Raw genomic sequence first — 10401 nt, 5'->3', positions numbered from 1 at the left:
ATCCAACTCTGCGTTTTATACTTCTACATTCAGACCTTCGGTCTCGGCATTTTTTTTTTTTTTTTTTTTTTTTTTTTACATTTTGTCACATTACAGCATTTTTTCCAGAACAGTCTAGTCAAAGTCTATCGTCATGGTGACCTAAACGAGCCCTAGAGGCGTCATAGGGGATATTCTGGACCTGAAACCCAGAATGAAATGGTTGATTTTCCGATTAGTAAAAGACAGAACAAGAAAAAAAGGTTGAGAATGTCGACAAAGTTGAAACATTTTTCCTCATGTTGTACAAGATCCACTCAATAAATCAGAATATTACTGACAAGCCTTTTAATTTATGAAACTTTGTCAGAAATGTTGTCGCCGAGACGTTTTAAAGCCTTTGTTCCTGTCAGTCATGATGATTTTCAGCTTACATAATGAAAACATGACAGTTTAAGTTAGAATATTACATCAGACCATTAAAAAACATTTTAGAGAACCTAAATGTGGGCTTAATGAAAAGTGTGTTTAGTTTTTAATCTGATAAACGGATTTCATCTGAACAAATATTTTAACTATGGAAGGAAGAGAAAATCCCAGATTTAAATGGACTTTGTAAACAAAGGGAAACATTTTGCTTTTCACACAGAACCAGGCTGGTTGGGTTTTTTCTCTTAACATACAAAATAATTGCTTCAAAATCGACATTTTGTGTTTACCTTCGATTTGTTTGGCAAAAATCAGAGAAACGGGTGCAATCACTTATTCACAGAACCATATCTCATCCAAAACCATGAACTCCTGAACCTCCAGTCTGTGCAGTTTGGGGTTTTTTTTCTGGCATGACTCAACATGGAGAGAACCGATTAGAAACGTACATGTGGGAAAGATTTAGCCAAACGAACAAAGAGGAGGAAATACCCAGAGACAAACATGGACAGCAATGGGCATATTGCAAAACGGCCGCTGATTCAACCCCGGTAAAACGCCAGACTGTCCTGATGCGCTCATTATTAGAAACTACAGAGAACAAATGAATCACATCCAAGGAATCCCACTGCTGCTATAAATGTCCGTTGTTACTATAAACACTTGGCACACATTTCTTAAAGGACTTTCCTGCAGGCGGTGCCCGACTCCACCTTTTCTCTTCCCCTGAATCTCCATGAAGACGCACAGAGTGATAAAGTCAACAGAGTCTGCAGCTTCCAGTAGCAGCTCAGTGGGTTTCCTTCCTGCTGGCCGCCGCTTCACAAGGCGGCCTTTCTACCTTTCACAGCTCTGCTTCCTCATGGGGCGGTTTGTTGGAAATAACTCTGATGGATCGGTTGTATCCTTAACGCACTTCTGGGAAACCAACTGATGCAAGTGGAAATATTTAAATCAGACCTTTCTGCTGGTCAGTGGTGAGTCAGGAACGTCCTAAATATAAAATCTGAGAGAATGTATTTTTTTTTTTTTTTTGCACCTTCTGGACAGACTTTAAGGATGTTATTTACGACGGCAAGTCAGTGCCATTGTTGGGAAAGAGTATTAAATACCTGCCAAAAATTATTGAGATTCATTTTCTAGAAATATTTTTGAAAATTTCTGAGCTCAAAAGTCTAAAATTTGAGAAGAAAAACTTAGAAATAATGAGATTAATCTCTGAAAATGTCTAAAAAAAAACTTGGACATTTCTGAGCTCTAAAATTTGCAAGAGTTGAAATATTGAGGTTAACAGCAGAAATGTTCTAGAAAGAACTTTCTGAACCCTAAAAGTAAAAAAACTGATAGAATATACTCTGAAATTTTCTAGAAAAAACTTGAAAATTTCTGAACTTCAAAAGTCAAAAATTTGAGAGGAAAAACTTAGAAATATTGAGATTAATCTCTGAAAATGTCTAGAAAAAAAACTTGGACATTTCTGAGCTTCAAAAGTCAAAAATGATCAATTCAAAAATCATTTTTATGCCAATAGATCTTCATCCCTAATGAGATCTTAATAGATTTGGCATTGTTGAGTTAAATGACATTTGAGAACCTCCTACAGCTTTTATTAAAAGACTAAATATGAAATTCATATCATCATTCATGCTATAATTGAGCTCATAAACAAGTTTTCTCAACCAGTCTTCCTCTCAAAATGACTAAAACCTTTAAAAAGATTTAAATGCAGCACATTATCTTTAACAACAACATACGTTTTGAGCCACATCGCTGACAGTATATGACGTTAACTCAATAATCTTGTTCCCCTGAGGAGATCATATCCTAATCTGAGCATTTCTACGCTCTTTAAGCTCAGAGATAAATTCGTCTAGACATGGCCTTAGAGCACAACGTTTTCTTTTTTGACGGACAAGAGCTGTTGGTTTGAAGTTTTCCATTCAGAAATGTGCAGAATTTCCTTCGGTGGAGCAAATAAAATCCCACACAAAGCTGTCAGTCTCAGAAAGATTCAAAATACTTCTTTAAAAGACTTATTAATAGTTTCTGACCGAAAATCACGCAGGATCACATGTATTTATTGTTAATTTATTAATAAATCTGCACTGTTTATCAGTAATGTAGAAAAACGTCTTATTATTAAGGGATGGATCCTGCTAAAAGGGTGACCATCTGCTCCTCTGCTGCACAGATTTATGCAAACAAATAATCCTCAACCCTCCTGAAAGCACTGAGCTGCAGTTGCATCAGGGTGCCACAAGAGGGCTCTGTGGCTGGACTCAGATGAGGATATGATCTCAAAACTGAGATTTAACAGAATTTATGAGCGAACAATGGTAAAAGGTTTTCTAAAAAGTTTCAGAAAAAGGAAGGAAGTTTTAAATCATCCATCCTTTATGTCTCTGTGAGCTTTTGCAGTAATTACAGGTCTTCAAATCCAAAAATAATCACGTTTATTGGAAGTAAAATGGACATTTGTGCATCCCTGCATCATTTGATGTACAAACTGGGTCAACATGACGCTGAAATAAGGCGATCAGAGAAGCAGAGTTCGTACTGGGATGCAGAGATGCACGACTAAAACCGCTCTAATGATCAAAGCAATGAAACCACAGACCTGGATGAAATACCTGGATGCTGATTTCTGCTGCTCTCAAACTCAAAAAGGCTGGAAAAGTCCTACAAGATAATCGATTTGGCTCATAAGCTGTACATTAAAAAAGACCCATTTGGATAAAATGGGCTCCTAATGAGATTAATCTCATGAAGCTCATCCTTCTGTTGTCCTGCATTTCCCTGACATAGCGAGAACTGCTCTTAAGAGGAGGTGCTTTAACCAAATGGACTGACCTTTAACCCTAAGAAAGAACATAGCCCCTCACTCCCTCCTTATCCTCCGCCATCTGCGCTTTTTGCTCGTTTGTGCCGAGGCTAAGGCTTCTAAACAGCTAGTAGAAGATGTTGACCTCCAGGGTTTGGGTGTCCTAGTTTCTCCCATGGGACAGCCTGCTCACTCTTCACTTGCAGGCATCTGCATATTAATTTGGCTGCAACACAGTGGAGCCTCTAATATAAATCCTTTGGTACATTTCACCTCTAGATGTGTACAGTAAAACTTGCAGAACCTGTTTTAATGTCTGAGTAACATTCCTGCAGGAAAAGTTTACGAGTTTTCAGAGCAAAAACACAAAATCTTACCAAGTAATGTTGTCCAGTTTCCAGTGCAAATATCTTAGAATTAAGACAAAACTAGTTTACAAGTAATTTCAGCAAAATACAGCAGCTTGTTTTAAGACAATTCCTTAATATTTATTACATTTACAGATTATTTCTCTTATGATCAGACATTTTCAGAGACATGTTCCCATGCCAATGGAACTAGTACTTTTTAAATTAATACTAAGGAGATATTTACCTAAAAAAGCGCATATATTAAATTGCTGGAATTTAACTCATAAGTTATTTTGTCTTATTTTAACTTGACTAAGAAACAAGACCAAGATTACAACGTAAAAATAGAAAATATGAATCAACAAAAACACTTAAAACCCTTTTTTTCCACATATCTACACATGTGTTGGATACACGCTGCACAATTCAACTACAAAGCAAACAAATCTGTTGGAAGGAAAACTAAAGTAACCTCAACCCGAATCTGCCTCAATCCTTTAACTCGTTTAAAAAAATAAAGATTTTAATTAGATATATCAATTGTTACATTATATTGTTGAAGCAAGAAGCTCATAAATAAAGTAGGTGACTGATTTTCCAGCATGCAGTAGCTGCTCCCTTCATCCTGATGTAAAAGTGTTGAATGATGCCTCCCCTGCATGGCCTGCATGCTTCATCTCTCACAGAAACGTTTTAATGGTGGCCAAGGTCAGACGCAGAGTCCCACACGTGTCCCGCAGAGACCTCTGAGTGTTTTCCTCTCCACGTAGAAACCATTTGCAATGATTGAAACTCTGTTCTGTGGTTTCTAATGTTTTCTTTTTGTTCTTGTGCGTCGGCAAAGTTGCAGCAGGTTTTTATTTTAGACGTCTCCCGCTTTGCGTCCTGCTCTGGAAAACGAAGGGAGACATTCCTAAAAGTCTAACATTTGTCGTCCGATTAGACCACCTGTTGCACACCCGTCCCCTCCTTTTGTCCGTCCCTCTCACACACTCGCCGTCTTTCACATTCCCTCTCACTATCTCGTTTGTAACCCAGTAAGACCCTTTCTTCTCCAGCACACACACATAGTTTCACTCCCATAAAACATCTCCCTGCATGGCTGTTTCGCTCTGAGCCAATTCTGACTGCATTCCTTTTCAGTCACATCTATGAGAAAAAGACAAAACAAACTCTAAGATAAGTCTGGGCGAGAGTCGTAGAGACACACACACACACACACACACACGCACACACACACACACACACAAATTCAATGCACAAAGATGCACAAATACTCAAGTCAAACCAAGCCTCCAGGGAGTTTTGTCCAGACGACAGCACAAACACAACAAAAAATAAATAAATCCAGCATGTTCCCTTATGAAAGATTCCCCCTCTGATGCTGGGACACACTTTCAACAGAAACAGGTTGTTTAAATAGTTTATTTATATATTTAGAGTTTTTCCTCTGGTGGATGTGGTCACGCAGCCAAATGCTCAGAGTTGCCACATCCTGATTTATCGCTAATGACTATTGATCACGGAGCACTAATGACCCCGGATTGACGTTTTAATCGTTCCCGGGAAAAGATTCCTGCTGGGGAAACTGTTACTAACCTGTGAAAACAGGCGTAACTGTGCACAAAGCAAACACACCAAATCTTACCAAACATTTCTAGTGCAAACATCTCAGCACACCTGAAATAAGACAAAACTAATTTACAAGTAGCTTTTTTCAACTTAACAATTCAATAATATTGATGAAAACGTTCTGCGGTTCCACTGGAAGATTATTTCATTTTTAATCTCGTCTGCCTTGTTAAAAGTGAAATAATTTGCCTCTAAAACTAGAACTTTCTAAAAATCAAAATTAAGAAACTGTTGACTTAAAACAAGCTCCTATATTTTGTTGAAAAGTTATTAGTTTTGTCTTATTTTAGGTGTAAGAACATATTTGGACTAAAATGTTGTTTTTGTAATATATTGAAGCATTTAAGAAAAGAATAGATGGGACTGAGATTATACACTGCAAAAGATCATAATCTTACTAAGTATTTTTAGTCCAGCTTCTAGTGCAAATATGTTTCCAAAGATGGAAATTAGACTAAATTAACTTGTCTGCAGGATATTGGAGCTCGTTTTAAGACTACAATTCTTTATATTGATGAAAAAGTTTTCAATGCAGATTATTTCACTTTTAACGTGGGAAAAATGTCTTGTTATAATATCAACGCTCAATATTAGGGATCATTTACTAAAAACAATGTCCTGCATCTTGTTGAAGGTTACTTGTGCGTTGGTTTTGTCTCATTTTAAGTGTGATGAGATATTCGCACAAGAAACTAAAAGTGAAAATAAGACTTTATGTAATAACACGACAAAAACATGAACACATTGACGAGTTATCGGTATTTTTGCTAGTTCTGTTTGCCCTCTGCAATTATTATCGCAGAAATGTGCAATCAACAAACATTTTCATACTTTTTATGGATCCTGCAGTCTGTGTTTTTGCAACATCTTAACCTGAACTTCATAGATAATTGTCTCTCACTGGGAGTTTATATCTATGAAACTAGAAGAGAGGAGCTTTGATGCTGCATGACAGTTCGCTTTAAACTTTCCGTAGCTGTAGTAAACACCCCATGCCTGTGTTTACACTCGCGCAGCAACGCTAGCTCATGTTTGGGCTTCACATCTGACAGCCGGTCCTTGACTGTTTCTCGGACACTGTGCTGTAATGGGCCCTGAAGCAGGAAACACACACAAAAAAGAGATAAACCCACCAGCCACCGCGCACAGACGACAATAACACAACGCCACGTGACGGACAGGAAGCGCTATATCCATATCATATCGCAACAACGTGCTCCAGCCGTTAAAATGACACCGGCCCGGCCTCAGCACTGCACCAAGGCCGTGCCGTGTCAGCACTTTGCAGCGTAGGGCAGCATTGAAAATGGCTCCTTTTTCCTGTGGGCTGCGCTGGGACAGCGTCTGCTCCCTCCTTTCGACTGATTCTCATGTTTTTAAGGTAACAACACCTTAAGATTCACAAAGACAGGAGTCTCATCACTGCATTCACACCGCTAGAACGTTTTCACATTCTGTCAAGTTACAACCACAAACTGAATAACTTTATGAGGTGGAAGGTAAATAAGATATTTTTTAACACTGACAGGCCAAAAGTCTGTAGATCCAGACTTAAAGAGGGAACACTTTCATCCGTTCTCCTGGCAAAAAATACCTTAAACTCAGAGTCTGACCTCTGGACTTTGACTAGACCTTTCCAACATGTGGACATGCGTTGACGTAAACCAAACCATGATGCTGCCACATAAGCAATGGATCCATTAATACATGGTTTATTTTGGATATCTAAAATTTATTTCACTTCTCTTTACAAAATTAAAAGTTTATTGGTTTGAGAGAGGGCTGCACAGTGGCGCAGTTGGTAGAGCTGTTGCCTTGCAGCAAGAAGGTTCTGGGTTCGATTCCCGGCCCCGGTCTTTCTGCATGGAGTTTGCATGTTCTCCCTGTGCATGCGTGGGTTTTCTCCAGGTACTCTGGTTTCCTCCCACAGTCCAAAAACATGACTGTTAGGTTAATTTGTCTCTCCAAATTGTCCCTAGGTGTGAGTGTGTGTGCATGGTTGTGTGTCTCTGTGTTGCCCTGCAACAGACTGGTGACCTGTCCAGGGTGACCCCGCCTCTCGCCCGGGACGTTAGCTGGAGATGGGCACCAGCAACCCTCCCGACCCCACAAAGGGACAAGGGTGCAAGAAAATGGATGAAATGGATGGTCTGTGAGAGAGCAAATTATGATCAAAAACAATAACATCATTGTTCATCGCAATAATTATTGGGACAATTTATCCTCCAGCAAAATTTCTTTCACTGCACGTGACTTGACCAGCTGTTTTAACTGGGTTTTATTTAGCGATATCAAAGTAAAAGGGGCTGAATACAAATGCAGGCAACACTTGTCATGTTTTTAATGTGCAAAATGTTTTAAAATGAACACAGTAAGGCGCCGTAAAACATAATTAAAACGACACTCGTCCTCGTCTAACTGCAATCAAACAGTCAATGGGATGACATCATGTTCATTCTGAGAGGCTTACTCAGGTCTCATCAGGTGGGACAGAGTGGAAGACATGAATTATTCATTTAAATCAAATGTTTGGGACGGGTTACTTCATCCCCCTGTTCTGTTCGCTTCTACGTCACAAACGCTGCTGAGAGCATCAGGGGAGGAGGAGAGGGAGGCGTAGGGAGGGAGTGAAGGGGGAGATGAGGTAATCTTCCTCCAAAACATTCATGAGTTCAGCCTCCTGCTTCTCACCGGCGATGGGSAGCYGTTTGTAAAACTGCACTGTAAAAAATTAAAAGCAATAATTTGGTTTATTTAACCTGTCAAAGCAAAAACACAAAAATAATTTCACTGTGTTATTGTAAATGTTTAAATCATTGTAAATGTTTAGTTTACTCAACTTTCAAATTCAATATTTAGTGAGAAAGATAAAAGATTTAGTTTACAATTAAGTATTTAATTTGCTCGCTAAATATTTAGTTTYGCAAACAAAATATTTACATTCTTGACATTCAAACTAAGCATATATGATTGTGAAATTAAACATTTCATTTCCAAACTAAATATTTATTTCAGACCTAAATATTTAGCTTGGAMAATAAATATTTAGTTTGAAAATTAAATGATTTAGTTTGCCTGCTAAATGTGAGCCTCGGAGAATGAATATTTTTGAAMATCAAAAGTTCAGTTTGTAAAGTAAATAATTAGATTGAAACAAAATTAGCAAAATACATATAGAATTAGTGGCAAAATATTTCGTTTGAAAAGTAAATATTTAGTTTAGCTTCCTAATTAAATATTTAAATTGAAAGGTTACATATTTAGTTTGTTAATTAGATGTTTAGTTTGGAACTTTGACATTTATCAATATGAAAATATGACTTTTTTCCCGCTATGACAGGCTAAATAAGCCAAATATAACTTTAGAAAACTCCCAAACACCGGTGGAAGGGGGAAATGAACCAAGTGGAAGTGAACGCATCCTCTCTGTCACACTGTAAACACGCGCAGCTGCAGGCGACACGTTGCCAAAGTGAAGTCTGACAGTCACTTTCCGTGACTGAATGAACCCACGACCTGATGACAGCCACACCCCACTCAGACTTCATCTCTCSCGACTGTGGAGGAGCAAACTGGAAGATGTTGTGTCATCTCTCCAGCGGCCTGCTGGCATCACCTCTGCCAGAGACGAAAACATCCCTGCAGGATGAGACGCSGCTCACCTAGCGGGGGTGATGGATGTTATAAAGCCAAGGTGTGGCTGCGCGGATGAAGGTGCTCCAGTTTACTCCCCCCCCCCCATCCTCACCTGGTCCATGATTTCACTGAGCCTCCTCCCTCCTCCTGCTCCCGGTCATCTCCAGCTGTTTCTCTGCTTTCCTTTCGCTCCTTGTTCAGTATTCCCAGCAGAAATCCAGGCTGGTTGTCCTCAAACAGGCGAGGCAGCCTGGCAGCCAGAAGCCGCCGCCGCGCCTCCCCGCAGAGGCATGACTCTGAGTCTCCTTCACAGGGTGACACCTCCAGYTAAACATCCATCTTCTGCCCTCTTTGCTGTTCCGGAGCGGCGGCTGCAGGGGGGGGGGGAAACGGGGAAACCTCCCTCCTGGACAACACAAGCAGAAGAGACTCCCGCTTTTCCTTCTCCAGCTCTTTCACTCCTTCCCTCTGTGAGCTCGACCCTCGCCTTCCTTCCCTCCCTCCCTCCTGCTCAACGCCACTTCCCTCCTCTCTTTCCATCTCCCCTCCCCCTCCTGCTGCTGAAAGGGAGCCAGAGCGAGCGAATGGGTGCAGGGTTGCCAGATCTGACTGACAGTTTTCAGCCCGAGCTCAGCATAAAACCTGCCCGACTCCAAAAACAAAACAAAATAATAAAAAAAAACCCAGGCCAATTCTCATCATCTGATGAAAATTATGTTGACATCACCTGACTCCTCGATTCAAACTTAACTTGTGACATTTGTGGTTGGCATTTATTATATTATGACCAGAACCAGATAATGGATAATATGACTCTTTGAACACACCACCTACGTTTCCATTACAAATGTGTGAAAAAACACAATTTTGCAGTTGTCATGTTTCCATTAAATAAGAAATGCATTAAAATCCACAAGAAAACCTTCTGCGCCATTCCCTCCCACCACTTCCTGTCGTCTTCTTCGTCTTTTCCGCCAGTAGTAACAGCCGGTTGGTGATCACGTGATTCCTGACGAGGAAAAAATGTGTTTCCATCTCAGTTTTGTGAAAAACAATTATTTTGAAGCAGCCGAAAAACCTCCTCATCCTATCGCAAAAACTTTTTATTGGAAAATGTGAGTTTTTTTTCAAAACTGCAGTGTTTCCATCAAGCTAATTTATTTTCGTAATTCCAGTTAGCGCAATTTTATGGTCAAGCAGCTCGTCAGACTTGTGCTTTTTGTGGCGAGATGTCATTTTAAATCTTGATTTTGCACTCGTAATTCAAGTACACCTCGCTGCAGCATGCAGAAAGGGGCGGGGACGGACCACTGTCAGCCTCATACCTTATATGGAAATGGGACCATTGCAATCCGGAAGTGAAGGGGGCGCTAGTGGCGCTATTTCCTGTACCAGCCGCGTTAATAATAATAATAATAATAATAATAGAAATAAAAATGTAACGTGGTATGTCCCTTTAAAAAAATAATTAAAACTATTGTTTTTTAATGTTAAAATCACATTAGTAATAAACAACTTAAAACAAGCAACAATAATGAATTATTATGTATATGT

General features: G+C 39.5%; 1 protein-coding gene across 1 annotated transcript in view; it reads right to left on the bottom strand.

Moving 5' to 3' along the window:
* Positions 1-9349, bottom strand: part of arhgap23a (Rho GTPase activating protein 23a) — an 81132-nt gene extending 71783 nt beyond the window's left edge. Inside the window, exon 1 of the mRNA XM_008416963.2 lies at positions 8960-9349. Coding sequence (XP_008415185.1) covers positions 8960-8968 — 9 coding nt within the window. The 5' untranslated portion in view covers positions 8969-9349. The remainder of the gene's footprint in view (positions 1-8959) is intronic.
* Between the last annotated feature and the right edge of the window lie 1052 nt (positions 9350-10401).

The sequence above is a fragment of the Poecilia reticulata genome, linkage group LG8 (assembly GCF_000633615.1).
Source record: "Poecilia reticulata strain Guanapo linkage group LG8, Guppy_female_1.0+MT, whole genome shotgun sequence".
Lineage (NCBI taxonomy): Eukaryota > Metazoa > Chordata > Actinopteri > Cyprinodontiformes > Poeciliidae > Poecilia > Poecilia reticulata.
This window is presented reverse-complemented; position numbering and strand designations above follow the sequence as displayed.